This window comes from Eucalyptus grandis, chromosome 3 (assembly GCF_016545825.1).
Source record: "Eucalyptus grandis isolate ANBG69807.140 chromosome 3, ASM1654582v1, whole genome shotgun sequence".
Lineage (NCBI taxonomy): Eukaryota > Viridiplantae > Streptophyta > Magnoliopsida > Myrtales > Myrtaceae > Eucalyptus > Eucalyptus grandis.
Window position 1 is genome coordinate 13,498,475 of NC_052614.1, and position 27,118 is coordinate 13,525,592.

General features: G+C 39.4%; 2 protein-coding genes and 1 pseudogene across 4 annotated transcripts; all 3 read right to left on the reverse strand.

The window, feature by feature from the left end:
- Positions 1 to 533: 533 nt before the first annotated feature.
- LOC104451197 lies at positions 534 to 6,248 on the reverse strand (annotated as a pseudogene).
- An 8,350-nt stretch (positions 6,249 to 14,598) lies between these two features.
- Positions 14,599 to 16,789, reverse strand: LOC104429066 (7-deoxyloganetin glucosyltransferase). The gene is made up of 2 exons (XM_039308874.1): positions 16,020 to 16,789; positions 14,599 to 15,738 (listed from the first exon to the last, which is right to left on the reverse strand). The coding sequence occupies exons 1-2, from the start codon at positions 16,558 to 16,560 to the stop codon at positions 14,801 to 14,803; spliced, it is 1,479 nt and encodes a 492-aa protein (XP_039164808.1). The 5' UTR covers positions 16,561 to 16,789; the 3' UTR covers positions 14,599 to 14,800.
- Positions 16,790 to 24,553: 7,764 nt separating this feature from the next.
- On the reverse strand, positions 24,554 to 27,118 carry LOC104428100. 3 transcript variants are annotated; one of them, XR_005549513.1, is made up of 3 exons: positions 26,684 to 27,014; positions 25,521 to 25,752; positions 24,554 to 24,985 (listed from the first exon to the last, which is right to left on the reverse strand). XR_005549513.1 is itself a non-coding variant. In XM_039308876.1 (2 exons), the coding sequence occupies exons 1-2, from the start codon at positions 27,074 to 27,076 to the stop codon at positions 24,908 to 24,910; spliced, it is 471 nt and encodes a 156-aa protein (XP_039164810.1). In that variant the 5' UTR covers positions 27,077 to 27,118; the 3' UTR covers positions 24,554 to 24,907. The 3 variants fall into 3 exon arrangements, 1 of the variants encoding a protein (XP_039164810.1); XR_005549514.1 differs by lacking the exons at positions 25,521 to 25,752; positions 26,684 to 27,014 and adding an exon at positions 25,096 to 25,377; XM_039308876.1 differs by lacking the exon at positions 25,521 to 25,752 and having other exon boundaries at positions 26,684 to 27,118.

Here is a 27,118-nt window from a genome sequence, read left to right on the forward strand (position 1 = left end):
ATATAAGACGAAGCATGTATATCCAATTGGGCCATAGCATTCCTGTAAAATTTGAGCCCATCGTTTTGTACTTGAAACATCCTAACATGGGGAGCCCAATATTAGGAAGTTGAATGAAACATCCTATAATCGTACACCAATATAGCAACTGCACGGATATAGATATGCAAACTGTTAAAATAATTAAACATTAAATCATGTCTTCATTTAACAGTTTAAGATTTTAGAATTTCACAAAATTTCACATAATATCATAACTTTAAAAATCCTAAATTCAAATTATTCTGACTCATTTCCCAATTATATATATCTACGAAAATACCAAGCAAAAAAAGATCAGAATAAATGTAAGAATAAATATTAAAACAATTAAAAATTAAATTACATTTTGATTTAATAATTTAAATTTTTAGAACAGTTGAAAAGTAATTTATAAAATCTCACGTAAACAATTCCAAGTGACGAGAGTAAAGTTGATGCGACCTTGGACAAGATCTAGACAAGAGGACCCTAAAGAAATGTGTTAACAAACTTTAATCTCTTCTGGGCGACAGCAACACCTTGTCGATCACCTCGTCCAGGTTCAAGCACGATGACCCGGAAGGACGAGTGGCCTCTCGGGCCATCTCCTTCCACTCCATCGCCTTCCTCTTTATCTCCTTCCCTCTCTCCCTCTCCATCAGCTCCCTCACCTGCTTCTCCACCTCGTCCCTCTTCACGTCATCATCGATCTCCATCCCGATCCCCCACTCCTCGCAGCTGTACTGGCATGTCATCTTTTGATCCGCAAAGAACGGCCAACACACCATTGGCACGCCAGCCGCCATGCTCTCGATTGTGGAGTTCCAGCCGCTGTGGGTCAGGAACCGGCCGATCGCCTGGGGGCACCAGCTCGCCAGCAAGCTCCGCTCCCTCGTCATGGCCGAGAACTCCAATGGCAAGATCGCCGTGTCACCGACCACCAAGTCGGGCCTAATGACCCACAGGAACGTTTGGCCGCTATTTGCGAGCCCCCATGTGAACTCCACCAGCTGTGTTGGAGACATCACTGTGACGCTTCCAAAGTTCACGTACACGACCGACCTAGGCGATTTTGAGTCGAAACCCGATCAACCTGGTGTCGTTACTGGGTAGTTGCTCCGTCTGGAGATGAAGGGGACCAAGGGTGTAGATAGTGGGGAACATGGCCTTGAGAGCATCGAGGACCTTGTGCTCTAATCGGTCGAACGTGTTGAAAACAATGGCCAAGGCTCTTTTCACTCTCTTGGTCTCGACCAAGCAAAAGTCGACCATCGGGTCATTTGAGTCAGTAGTTCGGATGAAGCTCGATAAGTCTCTCCAGCGGATGTTTGTCATACTGGGTATCCAATTGACAACGGTGTCTAGATACTCATTTGTTAAGTAGCTTGTATCTACAAATTGAGAATCGATCAACTAAACCATGTAACCATACATGGCCATGGTTCTTGTAAAGGATCCGTTCCGACCATGTTGTTCGATGTTTATGGTGTCACATGGCATAGTTTTATTGTTAATGCTTTTGTTATACTTTTTTTTTTGTCTAAAATTTTGTTATACTTAGATAAGGGAAAACATGAGAGTATTGTTGAAGGTCATAGAAAATGATTAAGTCATAAAGAATACGTAAGCTCTGTAGAAAGTCAAGGTTCTTACATGTCAAATTCTACTTTTGATAGTTGACTGAGTCAAAGTACTCAATCCAGGACAAAACTATGAACAGCAAACAAAACCCACAAAAGAGAGATGAAGAAAATCATTAGCCATTGTGGACACCTAAATTTTGGCGATCTGATCATTTATTTATTGTATAGAAAATTATGGGTTAATTTTATCATTGAGAAAATAATTAATTGCATAGCATGTAGATTTAGGTGCTATTTGTTGATGCAAAACCATTAAATGTGTTTGGATAGAGGCGTAGATAGCTCACATGCTAAACTTTGGAAACATCATCAAGACAGGGTCGAAACTGACTAGTTCCAAACTACTTTAGGAAGTTCATAGTTCAACGTGTCAGATTGCATACATGTATAAAAGCTTGTGATGATCGTCACATGGTGTTATCATCGGTCAGCTCACTATTATCACTGACTTTTCACCCCTTTTCGGTTTGGAATGTATTGACGCCAGCAAGTCTATGTCATGTTTCACTGCATGAGTGCCAAATCTTATATTTGTGTAGCCATCTTTCCTTTTACTCCTATAACAGGAAAAATAGGAAAGCCCAATTTTGCAAGGGAGTTGAATCGCGATGGCCTTACACCGTTACACATTGTGTCGGCCACGGGGGATTTGAAAGTCACGAGGGAGCTTCTAATAGTAGGCCCTGATCTTTGCATGATCGAGAACAAAGGTGGTTGGACACCGTTCCACTACACGGCCATCAAGCATAAGGTCAAGTGAAGAACAATCAGTCCGATGCGCTCGAGAAGTTGTTGAAGATGGAGATGCGGATGACCTTGTGACTACCAAAGATGACGATGGGAACACAATCTCACAACTGGCTGCGGCTTCGAAACATCTCCAGTCCACTAGATCGCAAAACGGGATCAAGCTCATTGAAAGGCTATGATGATCGCACCCTTTAAATGCCAGAGTTTTAATTCTGCTAAGCGAAAGTTTTGACCCATTAACTCATGCAAAAATTCTTTCAATTTTGCATGGGCACGTGACTTTCAGTAATTAAGGAAAGGAAAGATGTGGTGTAGACGTCTTTGAGGAAACAAAAGCTGGCAGAGAATAGGAAAGAAAAGGGATACGGGCGAGAGTTAAAAGAATCAATATATTGGTAGATTTGAAGGAGGAATAGAAGGTAATCTCGGTCAACTAGGTGCAGAAAAGTGTGATATTTATGCTTCATTATTTCTTGTTTAAAAACAAGAAAGAGTGCACCGTCAAAGAAATCGCACGTATTCATAAGCTTGAGAAAAAAGGAAATGAATTCTCTGCACCAACTCAAGGACAAAGAAAGAAATATTATTGGATATACTCGTGGCTCTATTCACGGCAAGAAAGGGAAGAAATCGACGAACTTGCGAGCTGATATTCAATTGGAAGAAATGAAATCAAAAGAAATTATTCAGCACGTATTCCACGGACTTGGAGCTGCCATATTATAAATAAAGTAGTAAACTCTGAGAGGAAGGGGGATTCCGAATTTCAAAGAGACACACGTAAGAGAGAGAGCAGACACAAGGAATCTCAACTAGCTCTTGGCCGAGACGCTCCTTCCACGTAGATGCCCCTTCCACGGCCAGACCTGTGATCGTGCTTCTATCTCCATCACCACTACATCGTGCCGCTGCCCTGGTGAGGTGTCGACGACGGCCAAGCTACTCCCTACACACGTGCCACTTGAGAAGTCAACCGAGTCCGAGCTGTTGCACCCCACCGCACTGCTGCTCTGATCGTCATCCCGAGCCTTGTCTGTGACGAGTTATTGCTTGATGATCCTTGCCGAGCTTCCATCCACGCCAGTCTCGAGTAAGACGCTGCTGCTTTCAGTCCGTGTTGCTCCTTCCAGTGCCAACGTGGGCGACGTTGCTGCTGTCACTTATCTAGGGCGTCCTTACTACTTGTGTTGATCCGAGAAGACCTGTATTGTGACGACTGTGTTGCACCAGAAAAATTGTAGCTGCTCCATCCTCCCATCGACGGCGTTGCTAGTCTCGCGTCACATCGAAAGCCTCTTGGCGCTCTTCACATTAAATTTTTTGTGCCTCTGCAGGTTAAGAGGAAAACTTCAAACGGTGGTAAAAAAAGCTCTAGTGGAGTTTATATTAAAATATAGTAAGCCAATCTGAAGAGGGGACGTCTGGCAAACAAGAAAGTCCACTTGAAGACTTTCGGTTGTGTCCGACAAAATTGACGCAGCTCTCACTAAGCCGAGAGCCCTTTCCACGTCGAGTGCCGCGAGCGATTCCCAAAACGTTATCGTGAGCCAGCTACCGTGAAGCAAAGTTGATCGTGACTCCTACGATCTGATACCCGTCTAAACTAGGAAACAACAATCAAGGTAGGTAAAATTCCCATCTAAATTAATTCTCGAATATTTTGTTTGCTCAATTGAGGTATTGCATTCTTGATTAAACCCCCGAATGATGTTATCTTGTTCCATGTTTCCCGAATAGTCTTTCAAATTAGGGAAATCTTCATAATTTCGCAACGTACATATGATTGACGGTCCGATTTCATGCTCAAAATACAATCCACAATTGTACGGAAAAATTGCCAATCCGATCTCACGCTCAAGATACGATTCGTGATTTTATTTAAAAATTGACCAATCCGATCTCATGCGCGAAATATGATTCGTCAATTTGTTTCCCAAAATTTAATGGACATGGATGATATCTTGCTTGATTTGGTGCCGTGTTGTTCTTTATACCTTTATTTGATTGCTCCCGTAAAAGAAAAATAAAAAAAATGTGAGTTAGAGTAGGTTTCCTTGTTTTAGGGTTTTTACATATTTAGGGTAGGAAATTTGTTATTTTGAATTAAAAAAATAATAATAAATACCAAAGGCACAAATTTAGGGTGTTAGATTTTCATTTCATTAATTTAAATTGCATGTTTAATTATCTGACAATTTAATTTCAAATTTAAAAACAAAACAAAAAATGAGAATTATGGCATTCTTTGCATGTGATTGCACATTATGGTAAAATTGCATATCGTTTAATTTTAGATAATATTTTCTAATTTATTATAAATTTAGATTTTTTTAGATAGACCGCATCGTAGGTTAGGGATTGCTAAGTTAAGATAATATATTGGTTTAAATTAGGGTTTAGCCTGACCTAATCCTTAATATAAGTTGGATAGAATCTTAATTTAGCTAGGTAATTTTCACATTTTTCTAATTTCGAATTTCATAAAACAATGCAAAAAATGTCTTAGAATAAATTAGTTTCAGTTCCTAAGATAGATTGCATTTTTTTAAATAAAAATAAAAAATGTTATCGCATGTCATATAGAATTAGATTTAGTGATTGTTGCTAGGTCCACCTAATTAGAAATTGCATGTCGTTAGAATTAGGTTATTTAGTGATATTACGTTGTATAAAGCATGATTTTATTACCACCGCCTGCGGTGGCGCGGCTGGCTTTGGGCTCCCTCCCCCTCACGAAAGGGAGGAGTTCGAATCCCAAAGGCGTCGCGTTTGTGCGACTCAAACGCGGTTGGGTTTGTGGTGGTGGCTCAGTCCGCCCCGGGTTTACATCTAGGCTGTCGGCCGACGGCGGTTCTCGACTCATAAAAAAAAAAAGAGCATGATTCTCATTAATTAAGTAAAAATGAAAAAGAAAAAAAAATTGCGTATTAATTAGAAATCATATCTAGGGTTGATGATGTGAATTATGATCTAACCACGTAGATGCTTTCGTTGCTACAAGGTAAGTCCTGCATTTTATTTATTTGCTTTATTGAGTGTTAAATTGTAGTTTGCGCACCTGTGTGATCACCTCACATGTTAGAGAGATAAATTAAAATCAATTAAAGCTGCTTGCCAAACATTTTTCAAAATAAAATAGAAATGTACCGAAATGGCGTTAGAAAATTCAGCGTAACCAAGTCCCCGAACTCATAAATCTTTAATTCGTAGGAGTAAAGTAAGTCTCCCATTGCTTTACTTGGGTTTCTAATCGACTTACCAAAAATAGATTAGTGGCGGATCCTAATTAAAAAATCATTTACATGTTAAGAAATTTGAACTTAAGTCGCGAATTGATATGGGTTGGGAGAGCCCGAGTTAACTCTAGGCTTAACGATCCATTAGCCAAACCCTAGGTGGTTAACACCCAAAAATTTGGTCACGATAGCCGTAAATTTGCTAAATGAGATTACTTGAATACATTAATGCATACCTTTAAGAGGAGCAAGACCCGTCAATAAGACTGCGATACTACACGTAACCCATGAAGCCGCACGCGCTCGTCGTCTAGAACAAGACCTTTGGCATGCCAACCGCCTCCGCGGCATCAAGCGTGAAGCTCATCACGCCGTCCGACACCACGCAGCTCACCGGTAGGGATCCCGACGTTGCGCTCTCCTCATTGAGCCTCTCGAGCAGGTCCTGGAAGTAGGGCAAGCAAGACTTTTGTGTGGAGTGGTAGAGGGCAAGGACGTCCTAGGTGGTGTCGGCGTCGAAAGGCGGCAGGCCGTTGGGGATGGTGTGGAACTAGAAAGACAAGAGGCCGTCGAGGGATAGGTTTGTCCCTTGCGTCATTGATGCTTTTGTTGAAACTTCCACACCAGTTGTTCAAGGAAATTTCACATTTTGAGCTTGTCCTGAAGTAGGACTTGCTCCATTGCACCGGAGGCCTTTGAGACAACCATTCATAAGCTTTCTTATTAATTGCCTTCAGCTCTTCCATTGCCAAGTCAAAATCACATACCCTAGTCGCCATGGCAGCCTTCCAAAGGAGTTTTTTAAGTTCTACCCCTCTGTGATGCAGCTTGAAGTTTTCATAAAGATGCCTTAAGCAAAATCTATGTTCTGCTTCAGGCATTAGATTTGCTAGTGCTTGCACCAATCCCTTCTATTTATCACACAAGAAAGTCCAGTACTTTGAATTTTCAGGATCGGTAATCCCCAAGTCTTTTGTAATCAAACTAATAAAGCAATGTCATGTCTTGTACGTTTCTTGTCCGACAACTACCCATGCAAAGGGATACATTTGATTGTTGCCATCTATGTCCACCGCTAGTAGAAGTATACCCTTGTAGCCTGATGACAAATGGCAACCATCAAAACCTACAAAGCGCCTACATCCTTCTACAAAGCCCCTCATTAATGCATCTAAACAAATATAGACTGCCTTAAACTTGCATTGGTCTTGATATTGCTCAGTTTTGATTATACACGTGGATCCCAGGTTGGCATCAAGAAATGCTTGATAATAGCTCCTGAGCATCCAAAATTGCTCTTCCTCATTCCCAGTGATCATACTCATTGCCATTGTCCTAGCTCTATAAACCATTGTCCTCGACAACTTTAAAACATTGTCAGACTCCATTGCTTTTTTCATTGAAGCACCTGGCTATGTAGGATTGTTTCTCAACCTATCATAATACTTGTTTGTTAACCATTTAGTGTTTATTTGAGGAACATGTAGAGCTCTATTACATGTATGTATGGGGTTAAAGGTTTTGACTTGTAAAGTATGCTCCCTTTGCACTTTGGAAGCATTCACAACCATCAAAACACACTGCCCTCAATTTATTAGGTGTATTCTTAACAAAGCTCACCTTTCTCCCATTTTTATGACATGGTTCCTAACGGCCTTTCTAAACTCCTTAGCATTACTAAAGCAGATTCCTAACTTGAAGACAGGATTTTCCATATCAACCTCAGCAATAATCTCGGGATGTGTATACTCATTTTCACCATTCATATTCAAGAAATCTACATTGTCAGCTAACACATCTACGTACTAACTAATGTCTCCAACCTCCATATCCCTCTCCATTGAACCATCACCATTAGCACAACTTACATTTTTTATGTATAACTCGTCAAGATCAACAAAAGTGAACCCATCTTCTCTAGCAACACCATCATACCCACCATCATACATTGAATAGTTTATTTCTTCACATCCCTAGCTGGTGCAAAATGAAGCAAAAATAAAGTCAATATATTTCCATGCAAAACATACACCAGGAAAAAACAAAGCAAAAATAGTAAACAATTGCAATAAACTTGTACCATGCTTTGATTAATGAAAGAAAACTAGGCACACTAGTGACTATATACCACACTTTTATTGGATACCGTCTGTCAAAATATTGTGCATTATGGACTTAAAATGTTTTCGATATTGCCATAACTTTCTCCTAAGGTGAGCCAACCATGTTGGCCCGAGAATCAAACTTAGAGATATATACCATAAGGAAAACACAACTGATCCCATTCAAAGCATTTCTTAAGCTCATATGTTATCAGCTTGAATATTATGGAAATGACTACTAAATTTGGTCGACTCAACTTTTGTCTAGATTCTCCCTTTCTTGTTCAACAAACAAGAATGAAATACAATCATATCAAGAAGACTTAATTGCAAATTTACTAAGTAATTGTGGAATGATAACTAGTAGGATCAACATGCATCTTGACACAAAGATTAAATAGTCTTCATATTAATAGCTTGGGAAGAATAACTTCTAACAAGTAATCTAACAAACTGCTACTTTTGAAGTTACGTCCATTATAGTGCACAAAAACTACAGAAAACAAGACACCTCCAGTTCCTAATAACCAGTGCACAAAAATATTATTGGAAACAAGATGCCCCCATGCTCTAACTGTAAACTCATGCGCACATAGACTCAAATTGATTTTGTCTCAATGTGCTTCCACCAAATTTCCTCCTATAAATACTTTTTATCAGAGAACCCATATCAAAGTAATTATAGTTTTTTTTTTTTTTGGATGTCTATCTACTTTCCCTGTGAGAATCTATGTGGGCTATTAAATTCCATGACAAGCCGTGAACTCCAACCATCAATGACAAAAATATAAGCCAGAAAAAAATATAAAAATATAATAGATAGTTTGAATTAAAAAAATTATAAATAATATAATATAATATACAAAACAGGGACCACCATCACAACATGTAGGACCCCGACGGCAGTAATATCTTATTAAAAATCCATAGTGGACACAACTCATATGCATTTTTTCGGACAAAATAGACATTAACTCAGAAATCCGACAAAACAAGCAAAAAGAACACCATAAAATGAAAGAATTTGTCCTACCATCATTATTGACACCTAATTTAAATTTAGTTTTTAAAAATAGAAGATAATATTTGATTAGAGGGAAATTTTGAAAAAAATTTGAATTCAAAAAAAATAAAATCAACAATCATGTCATTTTGGAACCACTTTTTTGTTGAAGAAGTTGAGTGAATATTGGGAAATCTTCAACAACTTCGAGTCTTTCCTCTATAAATAGAGGGCAAGGTTTCGGAACCAGTGGGGGGGGTTCTCTTCGTCTTCGTCGAAGGAAAAAGTCAAAAAAGATGAAAGCAGAGACAAGAGTCAGAGAGAGTGACGTGAGAGAGATAGGTGAGTGATGTGAAGGCAGAAAAAGAAGAAGGGGAAAGCACTGTTCATCTCCTTCATGGGCTATCTTCGCCGGCCACAGCAACAGAGCCCCCTTGCCAGCACCGCATCGCACCGACCATCGCTACTCCGCCATTCTGCCTCTCCCTGCACTGTCCGAAGTTCCACCTTTCGCCATCGTGACTCACCTCCGTCAGCCCACATCCTCTGCCGGAGTCTCTGCACCATCTCCTCCTGAGTGCCGACCCTCAGTAGCCCGTTGCGCTCACCATCACCGCCTGGAGCCCACACCGCTAGTGCACCTCTACCCGCGATCCACCACTGCTGCCCACTGCCGAACAACGCCCCTGCAAGACATCCATCGCTGCAGTTCGCCCCTCGCGACACCTCTGCCTGCACCACCACGTTGCTCCCGAGCCTGAGCGACCTGCAACTCGCCTCCACTGCTCGCCATAGCACCGCAAGTAGCCCTGCTCCGTTGTGCTGGCCACTGGCACTCGTGACCCGTGACTTGCCGTTCATCCGCCAACCTGCAACGTTCGCTCCATTGCTCCACTCGACCACCACTAGATCCTGACTGCCGCTGTTGTTGCTTCCCTCCTGACGTCGTCGCGCCTGACTGATCCGCTCTGCTATTGTTCCCTCCGCAGCAGCCTGGATAAATCTCAGTAGCCCAATGCTCCTGCACACGACGTTGCTGCTCCTCTGCTCACTGCTGCATGCCCGAACAGAGCCACCTATTGCCTTGTCTGTTTTGCTGCAGGTCCTGTTATCACCCGAGCCTCGTCGGAGTTCCGACGAACAGCCCCTGTTTCGAGCGGTGACCCATTACCGAACCACCATCGCAGCTCGGCCACCACTGTTTCTTTGCCATTCCTCGAGTTAATCGTGAGGTAGACTAGGTAGATTTTTAGATTAAGTTTATTTTGAGTATTTGGACTCATAGTTTTGTTTTTATTCTAACTTGATTTGTTCCGATTTATTATCATTACCCAATTTAGGAAATTGGTCATATTAAGTCATGATAATAAAAAATATTGAGCCGCGAGACGTCGGGTTAGATTTTTTATTATTTCGACTTTTTATGGCAAAATTCATGAATTGCTTTGCATCATTGATTCCTATTAAAATAATACGCCATTGATTTACATGGATGGATTTTTTTATTTTGGCATGTCATCGTTATTTGCTCATCCTATATCATGCATTATAGAACTTAGGTATTTAAGTCCATACATATCTCATGTTTAAAGCAATGCATTTTAATTTTTAAGATCCATATAGAATTAGGATAATTTTCTTTTAATAAAACCAAAACAAAAAAAAATGTTATTTAGGTTATATAGATTTCATAATGTGCATACTACATGTTGCGCTTTAGTTAGTGGGTCATAGGTTAATGTTTTAATATTCCCGTCGTGCATTTTTTTTTTAAAGGAAAGCCAAAGATTATTATTGCATCATTACGTTGTTTTAATAAGAATTATTAAGTAATTTAAAAAAAAAACACAAAAGGTCATTTATTTGGTTAGTTGATAGGTTAGTTCATAATTAATCCCATTTATGTCATCATTGTTTAGTGTAGGTTGCATACATTAAAAAAAATCATAAAAAAAATCATAAAAAGAACATGCATATAGAATTATTATGTCATTCATCGCATATCATGAAATGCATGCAACTTTAGGATTATATAAATTAGATTGCATACATATAGTGATAGTTCAAATTATGCCATATGAATTGCATTTTACATATCATTAAAGTAAAATCCATGCATATTAAGTTTATATTAAGATTGCGTAATACTAAAAATTAGGTGTCATGTCATTTAGAAAGTCGTGTTTAGGGTATGCATTTTTATTAACACTTTTGAGAAGTTTTTTTTTAGAGGATAGACCTTAATAAGGTTGTAGTTTATGATTTCTTATAATTTGTCATTTTGGTTTATTGAATATTATTTCATTGATTGTGCATCCGCATGAACACCGTTTGCATGTTAGTATCTTAGGTTAAAATTAATCATACTGCTTGCAAAATATTTTTTTGAAATTAAAATAAAAAGGTACCGAGAGGGCGTTAGACTAATCTAGCGTAACCATGTCCCCGAACTTATTGAATCTCTGGTCGCGAAAATAAAGTATTCTCCCATACTTTATTTGGGTTTCTAATCAACTCTAATTGATTAGTGGCGGCTCCAAATTGAGTATAATTGCATGATTAAATGGGTTAATTCATTAGTATCAAGCCGCAATTGGTAGGACTTGGGAGGGTCCGCGCCAAGTCTTCGAACTTAGTAATCCATTAGCCTTATTTAAGTATTTCACCATTGAGAAGGTCGTGAAAGCTTGGCAACTCCACTGGGGATAGAGTTAAAACTCATAGTGGACATAGGCCTATTTCTTTTTTTCTTTAATATATATATATATATATATATTGTTTGGCAGCATGGAAATAAGGTACGCTCCTAACATGAAGTGTTAAATGTTTTTACAAAAAGGAAGAATAAAGGGAGTAGTGCTTGCTGACTCTTTGTTTTGTAGGAAGGTGTTGGGATTGAATGTTTTTCTTATATATTGAAGTGTTGCTTGCATTATAAATTATTGTGCATGATTTTCAAATTGTTTTAGCACTACACATTGCACACACAACCTGCCGTCGGACCTGGACTGCATTTAAGGATTCTAGGATGGTGTTGAGAAATGGATCAACCTTGAACGCGAGACTACGATGTAGAGGTAACCTTTCTCAACCCCGAAAATTTTTCTTGGTGTCAAAACGTTTATCCTTGTTCATGAAACAGCGTGACCATGGGATTTTCTTTTAACTGAGCCGGGGTTAAGAGGACCTAACACGTTAATGCGAGACTGCAACGGTCAGATCATCCTCTTATCTCCACCTTGTTAAGCCATCTAGATAAAAATCGAGCCTCACATTTCATACATGTGTTTATGTGATTGTCATCCATTTCCGATGAAAGTAAGTTGTCTAAATTCTCACTTTGCAATTTACTACTTTATTGCAATTTCATCGGTCCATGACAATAGGTTTCGTGGTCAGTCTTGTTTTATATGCAATGGGGAAAACTGACGTACAATTCATTTCCTCTCCCAAAAAGAGCTCAAAATGTGGCTGGACCAGTTAGATCAAGACGACCAGGCCTTACGTCCAGTGGTCCCTGATGTGACTAAGAAGCCCACTCAGCGAGCACAAATTGAGCATCTTAAGTAGAAATTGGAAATGATTGAAGCTGAAAATAAAAAACTTCGCAAGGCATTGGGGTTCCCGAAAGCATATAAAATAAAATGTTTTGGTTTTTGTTTCTTAGTTCAATGTCTAGGGACCTTGATTTCAATTTTTAATTCAGTGTTTTCAATTCTTAGTTCAATGTTTAGGGACTTGAATTTCAATTTTTAGTTCATTGTTAGAAAGTTTGATTCAAATTTCAAATAAAATGAGGCGATTAGACCATTGTTATGGGCCATTTTCCTATATTGTCATCATTTATTAAATTCTAATGTTGTGTTCTCAAGCCATTTAGGAGCAATATCTACTTGATATTGTTTCTATCGTCTAGCATCATTGATTAGATTCCGACTTTGTGTCCTCGAACCCACCTAAGAATAGTGCCTTCCTGGTGTTATTTCCACCGTCCAACATCATCAATTAAGTTCCCACATCATGTCATCGAAACCATCTAGTGTTGTTTCCATCATCCGATGCCATCGATTAGACTTTGAGATTGAGTGATCCATTTGATCTTAGCAGGTTTTCATTAGTATATTGAAAGGTGCTTGAATTAAGCCATTGATTAGATTCCAACACTTGTCATCATTAGTTTTGAGCTTGTATTGAATGGTTTCATTATATTTAAGACTATAATATTTATATCTATTTGCATTTGACCCTTTCTGTTCAATATTACCATAGAGCCTAGGTCCCTTAAATAAAAACCAAAACATAACACTTAATAAAAGATATTTCGTTATGAAATCCAAAATTGGCGAAACGGTTATACATATACATATACATATACATACATACATACATACATACATACATACATACATACATACATACATACATACATACATACATGTATGTAAGCCATGTCAACTTGTGGGCGTTCTATAGTGAATTAGAATGTCTATAGGAATGAATCTTGTGAATCATCGCAGTTGCCCCAACTAGTATTTCCATCATGGTTGCTTTTTAATTTTTACTTAATTTTATCTTTAGGGATGGATCTAGCGATCATATATTGATTGAAATTCAAGTTTACTTATTGAAGGACAAAACAAGGTAACAAGCGTGAACTTTTGTAATGCATGGTTCAAGTCGGTTTAAATCGTTCAAAAGCACAATATTTTGTCACACGGAGTATGATCTTGATGACATAATCTGAATGTGACTTTCACCACTGAGGAATCCCAATGGCACAAATGTTTACCCAATGAATGAATTAGTAAAGGGTCATAAATATTGATTGAAAGCCATTGTTAGAGTACGGTGAATTTTGACATCAAATGGAGATTCTCAATATGCATGGTCCTGATCGACTTAGACATGGCATCCCAATGGCACATTTGTCTACCTGATGGTATTTTTCCTTTCAAAACAAGGCAACTCATCGTTTGCCCTTTATTTTGCCTTCGACGTGTTACTACAACTCTCTTTCCGGACAAGGCGGTCGGCCCTAAAGGCTGAACTTGATGGGTAGATCCCGACAATTAAACAGGCACATGAGACTACTTTCATTTTTCTAATTATTTATCATTTCATTATATTTGAATTTACCCTTTCAAAATATTTTGGAATTTTTTTCCTCCATGCATCATATTAAAGTGAACAATTCTAAGGGTACACTTTAAATCTCGTGTTTTTAAGAATTTACATTTTGCTTTCCACCCAGACTTTGATTTTATTATTGTCACGAACCTCTTCTTTTTTGCCTTTTTTTTTTCCAGCTAGCATGTGCCGTTTGCGGGATTTTCAGAATGGGTAGGGTGGAATCTCTTCTTAAATTTTTTAATGCATATTGCCATTCCTCAGAATAGAAATATAAAGGTTTTGTCAATTTCAAAACCTAATAGGAGTTTCCTCAACACTAGAAAGTAGCGAATCATTCGATCGAGAGTTTCGGAAGCTTCACCTCCTCAATTTTGAATTTTAAGGGCTTTGACGACACTTACTCTCACTGTAATGACAGATGTCCTCACTTATGAGTTTAGACCAGCATGGCCAAGATTGAGAGAAGAAAAATAATTCGAAATTTTCGCTTTGTAAGCCTGTGGATAACATAAATTGAGGGTTGAATGGATTTATGTAAATCTAACATGTCTATTACTAAGGTACCTAGTATTTTCTAGTCATTGTGTTATATATGTGACCAAGAAAGGTCGCAAGAGTTCGGATCCAACGCTATCACGGGCCACCTTTGCTTCCTCGTATTATCACTGCTTCATGAAGAAATCGACACGAATGTATGTACGGAGAAAACGCAATAAAAACATGGGAAAACACTTTATTGCAGCCTGATGTTTCACACACATGCCAACTGCACAAAACTAAATGAAAACAACCGGAACTGACGAGACCGGAGTTACTAGGGGTGTAGATACGATCTAGACGGGAAAATACACAACAGGAATGTCTACAGAATCGTTTGGATACTCGCCCCAATCGCAAAGCAATGTCCGTACAAGCTTAATCTCTTTTGGGCGACAACAGCACCTTGTTGATCACCTCGTCCAGGTTCAAGAACGACGACCCGGAAGGACGCGTCGCCTCTCGGGCCATCTCCTTCCACTCCATCGCCTTCCTCTTCATATGCTTCCCTTTCTCCCCCTCCATCAGCTCCTTCACCTGCCTCTCCACCTCGTTCCTTTTCACGTCGCTGTCGATCTCCATCCCGATCCCCCACTCCTGGCAGCTGTACCAGCAGTTCGTCTGCTGGTCCCCAAAGAATGGCCAGCACACCACTGGCACCCCGGCCGCGATGCTCTCGATCGTGGAGTTCCATCCGCTGTGGGTCAGGAACCCACCAACTGCTGAGTGGCTTAGCACCCGCTCCTGGGGGCACCAGCTCGCCAGCAAGCTCCGCTCCCTTGTTGCAGCCAAGAAATCCGGAGGCAGCATGGCCGCATCACCAACGACCAAGTCTGGCCTGATGACCCACAGGAACGCCTGGCCACTGTTCGCGAGCCCCCATGCGAACTCCACCAGCTGCGCTGGCGACATCACTGTGATGCTCCCGAAGTTCACGTACACGACTGAGCTGGGTTGTTTCGAGTCGAGCCACTCGATGCAACCTGGCTCTTCCTTCCACAGGTTGGACCTGAACGGCCTGGTGTTATTATCGGATAGTTGCTTTGTAAGGAGATGAAGGGGGCCAAGGGTGTAGATGGGAGGGAACATGGCCTTGAGAGCGTCGAGGACCTCATGCTCTAATCGGTCGAACGTGTTGAAAACAATGGCTGAGGCTCTCTTCGCTCGCTCGACCTCTCTCAAGCAGAAGGGTATCATCAAGTCGTCCGGGTCAGTGGTTTGGATGAAGGTCGGTAAGTCTCTCAGGCGGATGTTTCTCATCCCGGGTATCCAGTCAATGGTGGTGTCTAGACACCCATTTGTGAAGTAGTTGGCATCTGCAAATTGAGAGTCGATCAATTAAACCGTTTAACCATTAATGATAACGTTCTTACATCTAAAATTCTACTTTTCACAATTGACTTTGTTAAGTACTTAGAAAACTATGACACAGTCTGCCACTGGCTAATCATGTAAATAAGGAACAAACAAAGCCACACGATATAAACGCTAATTAAATCCACAAAAGAGAAGAAAAATCATTACTTCATTAGCCGTAAATCTGCTAAGTGAGATTACTTAATTAAACCAAATTGGACAGTTATTTAGTAATGCATACCTTTGAGTGGAGTAAGACCCTTGTCAATAAGACTGCGATACTGCACGTAGCCCATGAAGCTGCACGCGCTCGCCGTCCAGATTAGGACCTCCGGCACGCCGATTGCCTCTGCAGCATCGAGTGTGAAGGTCATCCCGCCATCCGACACCACGCAGCTCACCAGCGGGGAACCCAACGTCGTGCTCTCCTCGTTGAGCCTCTGGAGCAAGTCCCGGAAGTAGGGCAAGCAGAACTTACTCGTGGACTGGCAGAGGGCGGGAATGTCCTGCGTGGCGTCGGCGGCATCAGAGCGCGGGAGGCCATCGGGGATGGTGCGGAACTGGAAAGATGGGAGGCCATCGAGAGAGGAGGGGCCGTCGAGAGAGGAGGGGCCGCGGGAGCGGAGGAGGCGGCCGTGGTTGTACTCTGTGTTGACGAAGGTGACGTGGAAGCCCCGGTGGTGGAGGAGCTTGGCGAGGTTGAGCATGGGGTTGATGTGGCCCTGGGCTGGGTAGGGAATGCACACCACGTGCGGCTTTTGGATCATATCTATCGAATCCATCTCCCTCCCTCTCTCTCTCTCTCTCTCTCTCTCTCTCTCTCTCTCTCTCTCTCTCTCTCCTCCCACCCCTTCTCCTCTGTGTTTTGATCGTTTCTCTTGCTGTTGTCTTGCTCTTTTCTGGTTTTGGTCTATCTATAGGCGGGGCGAGATCGAGAGGGGAAGGCGGGTGGTACGTCGGCGACCAATTCCGGCCGACTTGCAAGACGTGAGAGACAAGGCTCGTTCGCGTTCATTTGCAGATCTCATAATCCAAAAATTGGATCGATGCCATGATCCTTGGCGTGTTTGGTTTTTTTTCCCCTAAAATAAATAAATAAATAATGATTTCTTTATTTTTAGTGGTTTGACTAATTCATGAAAAGTTAGGTAGTTTTTAATTTTTTAGATTCGGCTTGATGGGCGGATCCAAGATCTGCTATTACAAGACCATCATTAATAAATAGATTCAAGTGCTTGATGGGCGGATCCAAGGTCTTGATAACTAGACCTTGAAAGCTAGTGGTTAGATTTAGATCCCCGATGCTTGGATTGTAATTTGACGGTTTTAAACACCAAATGATGTTCGAACAAGCAAAATATGTTCGAGAATTGAATCCATCTGTTTATATTATCTTATAAGCTAAATTTACACCATTATCATCCCCATTCCCATATTCTCGATATGGAGCTCCAGGAGTCATTGTTGAAAGCAGCATATGCATGCATGCCTAGTGTGAGCAAAGGTTTTAGACATGCATTGTTGACACCTAATTTAGATTCAATTTTTAGAAAATAAAAGATTAGAGGGAAATTTTGAAAAGAAATTTTGAATTCAAAATAATTCAACAATGGATTTTGAGCCATTTCTTCATTTTATGTTGAAAAAATCTCCACAGGCAAGAGGTTGAGCAAAAATCTCTACCGGCGAAACAAACTCGAATTTTCGCTTTATAAATAGAGGGGTTCTTCTTCACCTTTCGGGAGAGGAATTCGAAAAAAATTGAGAGCAAAAATTCTGTCGTTTAGGGGGGGCTTCTCTTCATCTTTCGTTGAAGGAAAAAGAAAACACAAAAAGGAAAAGTCAAGAGAAGCTTTCGCTTCTGCAGAGAGAAAGAGAAGAGAAAGGGAGAAAAGTTAAAAAAAAAGGCAAAAAGGGAGAAAAGTGAAAAAGAGAGCAGAAGGGAAAGAAGGTGATTGGACATTTACTGTTCATCACCCTCTTCCCTCTGCTGGTTCCGTCTCGGCCCTCCTCCTGCCGGCTCCGATTTTTACTCCTCTCCACTGCGACGACCGGCTCCGTTTCTGCTTCAATTCGGAGACGCTTGAGTTCAACACCGGAACCCGAAGGAAAGCCCTCTGATCCGGCGGCCCGTGTTGCACTGACGCCGCCGAACGAGCCGACGCCCCTGCAGCACCTCCGTTGCAGCCCGACGACCGCGCCTCTACAACCCGCAGCCTCACCACGCCGGACTCGCACCCGAAGCCCCGCCAACGACCCAGCGACGCCGGAGCCCCTCTGCAGATCCCACGACGGCCCCGCTTCCGATCAGCGCCTGCACCTGAAGTTTCCCCGCGCTGCTCTGCCCCGTGATGCTGCAGCACCTCTGTTCGTGACCACCCCTGCGACGCCAGCAGATCCAGTGCCCACCGTCGCGCCACCTCTGTTCCGCCGACGAAACCGCTCCTGTACTGATTCGAGCCACCGCCGATTCACCTCTTCACCGCTCGCCCACCGCCGGTTCACCTTCGTCGGAGCCCCCTGCTGGTCCGACGACGTGCTGCTCCCCAGTGACCCAGAGACTCACGAGCACGTGACTAGAAGAAAAAAGAAAAACAAAAAACAAAAACAAAAGGAAAAAAGAGAAAAGCAAATTAGGTAGTTTGCTTTTCTTTATTTTATTTATTTTGTTATTATTGTTCAATTTAGAATATTGAGATGTGCTTTTCTTTTTATAAATCTCGTAGGTATTAACTGCAAGTACTTTATCTCAAATTATGGTAATTATTAATTTGACTCGTAAGACGCCGGGGTCATTTTTTTAATTACTTTAATTTTTAGGAATTTTGATAGTATTTCAATTGTTAAATCGTTATAGAGTTAAAATAATTGTTAATTTAATCCGTGAGACAACGGATTATTTTTTCGGTTATTTTAATTCTTGTCTTAATTCTTTTAAAATAATTACTTGTTTGGAAAAATTAAAAATAAAATAAAAATAAAAAGTACATAAAAATCTAAATATTGCATTAGAGCATTTAGGGTTAGTAAATTAGAATTTGCATTTATAGGATTATAATTTTTAGATTATACTTTTAGATGGGTGGTTTTTGTTAGGGCTAATTTTAAATAATGTTGGCATGTCTTGATTTTTTATATAGCTTTCGGGATAAAGTATAGTTTAAGTTAAATTGATTCCTAAAATAAATTAGAATATCATTCACTTTAGTTAGTCTAATTAGTTTTAGATTAAGTCAATTTTCATTTAATAAAACAAAAAGAGGAACAAAAAATGTTATGCATGCCATGTGAGTTATAGTTTAATTGTTTTTTTTTAATAAAAGGAAAATGCTAAAAGAAAATCATTGCACCATTAAGTTACTTTCTTTTCAATAAAAACATTATGTCATTAAAAAATAAAAAAAATAAAAATCATTTCATTGGTTAGTTAATAGGTTAATTCATAATTAATCTCACATCATCATTATTTAGCATAGGTTGCATATATGCATTAAAAAATGAATCATCATAAAAATCATAAAAGAATACGCATATAAAATTACCACGCCATACATCTCATACAAAGATATGCATATTTATGGTTATATAAATTAGATTGCATATATATAGTGATAAATTTAAGTCATACCATATGAATTGTATCTCACATGTCATTAAAATAAATCAATGCATATTAAATTTAGATTAAGATTGCATATAATTAACAATTTAAAAAAAAAAAATTAGGTGTCTTGTCATTTAGAAATCATGTTTAGGGCATGCATTTTTATTAGCATTTTTTATTGAATGTTATTTTATTGATTGTGCACCCGCATGACCACCATTTGCATGTTAGTAGTTTAGGTTAAAATTAATTAACATTGTCTGCTAAATATTTTTGAAATTAAAATAAAAGGTACCGAAAGGGCGTTAGACTAATCTAGCGTAATCATGTCCCCCGAACTTATTAAATCTCTGGTTCGTAAAATAAAGTATTCTCTCATACTTTATTTGGGTTTCTAATCAACCCTAATTGATTAGTGGCGGCTCCAAATTGAATAGAATTGCATGTTTAAATGAATTAATTTCTATTAAGTCGCGATTGGTAGGACTTGGGAGGGTTCGTGCCAAGTTTTCGGACTTAGTAATCCATTAACCTAAACTTTAGGATTGCCCTGAAAATTTAGGTCGCGACATGCGTCATGCACTTATAAGAATTTGAAACTTGCGGGAAAACAAAATATTGCTTGATTTATAAATCCAATTCCATTTCAACCGTTAATCAATCAGGTGAACCTACATTGAAATGTGCATAATTGATAATCCAAATAATAATAATTTGCATAATTTACGAATCATGCAATATACTTTTTGAAATTTACCTTGACTTGTCAAAATAGACGATGATTATTATTTGGACTGTTGTTATCCGTTTTCCTCTCGTGTTCCGAATTCTGACCATAGAGAAAAGGCAGTGCGAACTGTGCTGCAAAGCCAAATTTGAGTGAAGGTGACTATAGAACACACGTTGCACTTTTATATTTACATGTTCCCAGCTTTGTTTGTAGTGGTCATTGGATCTTGGTTCTCCTTTGGATTTGATGATTGAGATTTCTCATCGAGTGACGATAGCCCCATTTCTTAATTCATCCAAAATTAAGGATCTGCGGTGGATAGTTTAAATTAAAGATTGAATACTAGGTAACGAGAGAATTATTCTATAACATTAGCAAAATACGATGGTCCATGAAAAACGTTTTGAAAGGTGAAAGGCCATGGAGAGATACTATCTACAACCCATGTATCTCTAATTCAAGCTCATATTCTTCCATCCATTTATTCATTCCTTCATATGCCTACCCACCGGTAGATCTCAAGATCAGATTCCGTGCTTGTGTAGCCGATGAATTAAGTAGCCATTTTTATCATCTTTTTCTTAAACGGAATGAATTACGTTGTGTAGCCATTTTCTTTTTTCTTCTTATTACGTAAAGTAGCAACTTTCGTGCTGAGCAAGCTAAGTAAATTTTTGACTTTATTGAATTTTTTGATCTACTCAAATTATGCTTGCCAGACATCAAATGGGTTCAAAAGGCTAAGCAATCTAGAGGCTGTCTTGACTCTACACACCTCATGAATCAATTAGATATAAGTATTTGGTCTTTACACGTGTTGTAACTTGAAAGAATTTACATGCAATTAGTCAGATTTTAGCGGATGACTTTTGGATTTTGAGCTAAAAATATCTAGAACGGTTTGCAGTACATTTGAATTTACTGGTCTAGTTAGCTAAATGCTTATGCAAATTCAACAACTGTTTTTTTTTTTTTACTAACAAGTTGCAAATCCTAGGCTAGCCAAATAAACTTCACAAGCAAATGACTGAGAAGGTTGAAATTTGAAGAACTTTTGCTCTTATAATGTGTATTCTTTTCACGGGTTACGTGCCGCATTACCCATTCTTGACCTCAGCAATGGAGAAAATGTTAAAAATTTTCATGCATTGCTTCGCCTCTTGTCCTTGCGCTCATTTAAAATAATGTCTTCTAGAAAATTCTTTGGCTAGGTATATTAGTTATAGGGACGTCTTTAATTATATTTTATTCAAAATAAATTATTTTTCATGGCATTAGTTGTACAAGACATCGCCAGCCTACTTTGTTTTTTCCTTCTCATTTGACCAACGCGCTTTTGATGTTAACAATTATCCTAGCTATTCCCCACCCTATTCCGCCGTCGGTGCCGGCCGAATAAAATAATCAATTATTCGACTAGCCATTGACTCCATATAAGCTCCTACAGGACTAATTAAATGATTTAAAAACAAAAATGCTCATTTCTTAACATACTGTGAACATAAAGGCAATTACCAATTTTAACAGTAACACTTAAAAGTTTAAATTGTCGAAGCGCATAGAATAAGACTTAACAAATAGCTGAAGGACACTCTTTAAAATTTTACGGTATGTTTGTTTTACAAAAAATGAATGATTTGAAAAATATTTTTCCAAAAATATCACTTGTGTCACTTACAAATAAAATATATTTCCATCGTCCGAGAAGTTATCAAATATTCTGCTCAATTTTGGCTAGGATTATTGCGCGCGTAGTTTAGTCGGCGGAAACCGCACATCATCAATTCTTTTTGCTTGATTGATTGCTTATGGTGGAACCAATATTTGCGTTTCGTACCAGGCTGACATTGACGGATTCGTCATTTTCAATTTGGCGGAACTAGAGCCCAAGGAACTTAATTGGAAATTTTCTACAAGTTGGACGATATATGACAGAAATTACAAAAATTGAGAAGTTAAAGAAAATAGTGCAAGCTTAGTAATCAGATGTACATCGTGGGTTAATTTTTCAATAAATTCAATCTCTAATTCAAATGGTTTATAGAATATGTTTGTTTCAAGGAAAATTCAATAAGAAAGCATTTTTCAAGAAATACGATTTATTTTCTTTTATATGATGATATATGAACGAAAACCTTTTTTTTATTTTTGGATCTTTTTGGAAAATAATTTCAATCTCATGCCTTTATCTTAGGCCAAAAATATATATTTTTTTAAATTGAATTTTAATTATTTTCTTTTTCTTTTATTTTTTAAATCGAATTTTTAATTATCTTTTAATTTTATTGTTTCTCTTTTCTTTCATTTTCTTTTCCTCGTTCCTCGCTATGACCGGCTGGCAACGATCATAGGCAAACTCAAGGCTTGCCCAACATGGCCTTCAACAAGCTCAAAATCACCAAGATTTGGCGAGCTTGAGCCTCGTTGGCCCATGCCTATGGCTGTTCATTGACCGTCACCGAGACATGACAACCAGTTGAGAGAGAAATAAAAAGAAAATTAGGGAAAAATAAAATTAAAATTAAAAATTTGAGATGAGCAATTTCGAAAAGTGTTTTCACCTCTTTAGATTTAGGAATTCACTTTCCTAAACCTATACGTAAAATTTTAATTGACTAGAAAGTGTTTTCGATCGACTAACTATTTTCTGTGAAAGTTTGAAAAATCAGTTCCCGAAAAATACTTTTCCCAAACAAACACACCCTTACTTTTTACTGTTGTACTTAATCTAAATCTCCCAACTCATGCACTTTTTTTATTTCTCAAAGTCAAAACTCCCGAAACATTTACAATACTTCTATATTGTCACGTGAAATTCGCAATTGATTTTTTTCACATTTTTTTTGGAATTCAGAACAATAATTTAAACGTTAGCGAGTAATTTTCTTTTTTTGAGTATGTTGGAATAAAATCGGTTATATCTACTTCCAAGATGGGAACCCGCCACTAGAAACTTGAAAGAAATAATACAAAGAGACTCCTGCAATTAGAAGGCATTATCAAAATTCACCGCCATGATCGCATAGTAAGGCGGCAAATTATAGCAATAATAAAAATACCCATCATAATAACGGTGAAAACCGGATATCAAGCAGCCCTTTTATGACATCACTATGTACAAAGCGAGAAAATATTTGGTACACTTGGGGTGCGAAGTCACTTCTTACTAGTCCATTTAATGTATCACGTGTTCATAAAGGGTCCCACTTGTAAGATTTTTCTCTCTTCCCTTCTTTACCCTCTCTTTTCTCTCACCCTTTTTATTCTTGTTTTCTTTTTGCAGACGACCTTGCACGATGCCGTCTCTTCGCCCACCCGCCTCTCCTCCCTTCGGCTCTCTCCCTCACCTGCATGGCGATGACAATCATTCACCTGTCATGTCCCTCACCTGAGCCTAATCTTTGCACCTTCCCCACCAGCGACGACTCCACCAATGAAGCCATCCACCACAACCGCGACCCCTTTGGGTCCAAGAACAAGCCCAAGTCCCTCCGTCATCATCACCCGTGACTAGACCCGTTAAATGGGTGGGTCGGTCGGGTTTGCCGGGTCATAAATGGTCCGACCCAAATCGACTCCATTTAACCCGTTTATGACCCGTTTACAGAACGCAAAAATTTTGACCCATACCCGACCCGACCCATACCCAACCCATACCCGACCCATTTAACTAAACTTAATTTATTATATATATATAAATATTATTGCTAAAATAATTTTATACAACATAAATTTAATGGACAATTTTTATAATTTTTAAAATAATTATTTTAAAAAAATCGAATTTTAATTAATTTTTTATTTTTTAAAAAATAAAATTTTTATTTTTTTATTTTTTAAATATAACTTTTTTTCTTCTTCTTCTTCTTCTTTTGGCCGGCCGCTGGCCACGACAACGGCCGGCATTGGCCATAAGCGAGCCTCGAGCTCGCTCGATGAGCTCTAGAGGATATATATATATATATATATATATATATTTTGCAATATGATCGAGCAAATTATGTAACTATTTTCATAAGGGTTCCAACATACGTTAAAAGAACAGCTAAGTTGCTTTCTTTCTACTTTACAAGCATTTGTTCATTTTACTATGAGGCCAAAATAAACCAATGGAAAAAAAGAGAAACCAATCTATCCTTCTCTAGTATCATTTTTCCAATTGGCCAAGTGACTGATTTTTCTAAGGAATTTTTTTTTTTTTTATAGATGGAATGTGTCTCAATGGATGTAAGAATTTAAGGAATATTAGTGCAATACTTTGATAGTTGAGCAAGTGTCTATAGATCTTCATGAGCCCCTTTTGCTGAGAGCATTGAACAAATAACTTTGATGCAACATTCTCTACAGGTGCCACCTTTATGCCTAGACTAATTTTAAGAGGTCACAAGTATTGAAATTTGCCACTGACCCACACTCCGTCAAGCGGAAAGGAATCCCAAAATGATCTCATAATTGAACAGCTCCTATTCATTGCCAATCTCTCATCATTGATACAATATCCGCACACAGCAGAAGCAAAATATACATCAAACAAAACAAACGCATGGTAGTCTCGAGACTAAAAGATTTCAATCTAACTTAAAACAGGGGTACATCATATGCTGATTATTTATGAAAACTCATATGTACTCAGAACTCCATGAAGCCTTTGCTGCATCATCTTCATCAAGCTGGCTGTGAAATCGAGTTCCCCCTATCTTCCTAGAATGGACTTGATCCACCAAATGCCTTTGGTGTCCTTGGGTCCTTCTTCTTCCGGTGGACTGTCGCTATGTGGGAGTCTTGTGGAACTTGCTCACGTCATACCCTTCTTCTTCAGCCTTGAACCAGCTGATTGTAAATTTCTTTGTCCATACGGCTGTCTGCTTAGTATCTGCAAAACAGAAAAGCCCACCAATCAGCCAATGAAAATGCAAAAAGAAAGACACAAGAATCAGAGCCCAACTCGCAATCACCACAAACCGCCCCATGAACATCACTCACAGAACAAAAAATCCACCAATCCAATCGTCTTTGACCGTCAATTTGGGGGTAAAAGAGGAAAAAAAAGGAAGCCCCACAACAATGGTAGGCACTGATTCCATCTTCGGAATAGGTTGAAGCGCCAGCATTGACAAAAAGGCATTAGTATCAACTTGATACCTGAGTAAAAGGAATTTCAAATTAAGACCCAACACTAGTCTAGAACCTGAAAAGAATACATCATTATAAAGACAAGTGTATGAAATCATATGAGCAAACAAAAAGAATGAGATGAAAAAAAGTACCTAAACTATCAAGAACGTTAGGGAGGCACATCCGGAGCTTGGAAAATTCCGAAACACACCTCAAGAAGCACAGACCACGACTTCAGGAAAAGGTGAAAAAGGTCTTAACAATCTAATCATGCCAAAAAGGAAGAAACACACCTCAAGAAGCACAGACCACAACTTCAGGAAACCATCGTACATGGAATCACCCATAGCAACCTAACGAGCCTTTGGCCACAGCTATAACGGTTCGAAAAGGTCGAACGAATAACTCATTGCGAACCACGGAAGTAGGAGCCATTATCCAGGTTGCTTCCCCTGCCCAAACTCTGACCACCCAGGCGTCCCCTTAGGCCCTCGGATTGGTATCCGCCTCTGCCTCTTCCTCGTCCTGGCATTCATTCGAAGAAAGTGTCAAATGCAGAAGTAACGATGATTTATAAGCAAAATCTTATCTTCATGTTCTCCAAAAAGATACTCAAACATAATCAAGATTTTAGCTGTTCCAAATTTACAAGCACTTGCAGAGAAATGTCACTCAAACCCCAAACATCACTTTAACAGTTTAATTGTGACATCACCAATATCTCTATTTCTATCTCCAAATGAACAGGAACTTATATTGCGAACCAATTTTATTGCACATACCCACTCACCTGTAAACTATAGTTACCCCATAAAATCTATACTCTCACTCTGAAACACACAAACCCTACAAATAGTCTGAGAGACCAAGCCTGCACACAGATGGTGAAGATGCTGCAAAAGACTCATCTCTAAGCAAAACCTCTAGGATAACATAAAAATCATGAACATTAAAAAGCCGAATACACCAAGCAATGCAGACACTTTCATAACAAGACCAGGGAATCAAGTAATAATTTTTCTATTTCACGTAGGTCCTTTTGAAAAAATACATGCGCACAATTTCAAGAACACTGTTCTTATTGTAAAGATCACAAGAACAAACAGACGAAACAACATGAATGAATCACTTTGGCCCTAGCTACCATCCGCATAGCAACAGTCACGAGTTCCATGATTCAATTTCTTGGCTTTCAAATGAAGAACACGTATGTACGGAGCCCGTGATTGAGGTTAAGCTGCATTGTATTGGTAATGAAAGACCCGTTGTTTCACCCGAAGAATAAGAACCTTTGGAGCCCCCAATTGAGGTTAACCAATCGGAATGACCCACATCGCAACTCAATCCCATAGAAAACCCAGCAAGCCCCATGCCCCGATCAGCTTGCCACCAAAGAAGAGGCCAAACCCAGAAACGAGACAAGCGAGAAGGGCGTGCCCGCGACACGATTACTTACCCGGCTGTTACGAAAACGGCTTAGGTTTGCGGCTGAACTGCGCCGGACGAGAGCGACGGAGATCCAAAAAAGACCGCAGATTCGCCCAATCAAAGCGCAATCGCTTTCCGCGGACGGCGAAGACGGCGATGACGGCGGTGGCTGCGGCGACTGACGGCGGAAGGAGAAGGAGTGCTCGGAAAAAGACAGGAATTCACCGGCGAGCTCTCGGCCTCTGAGTCGCGACTTGCAGTACGTCGTACGATGGATGAGGGAAAGCGAGAAAACGAAGACGTCGAAGAGGGAGAGTAAATGGGTTCGCTTTAGTGGGTTGATAAGTGGGTCGTAAATGGGTCTGAGAACAGACCCATTTAAAACCCATTTATTTAAGCTTTTTTTACTTTTAAAACCCATTATGGGTGCAAACTTGACCCATTAACGACCCATTTAGCTATA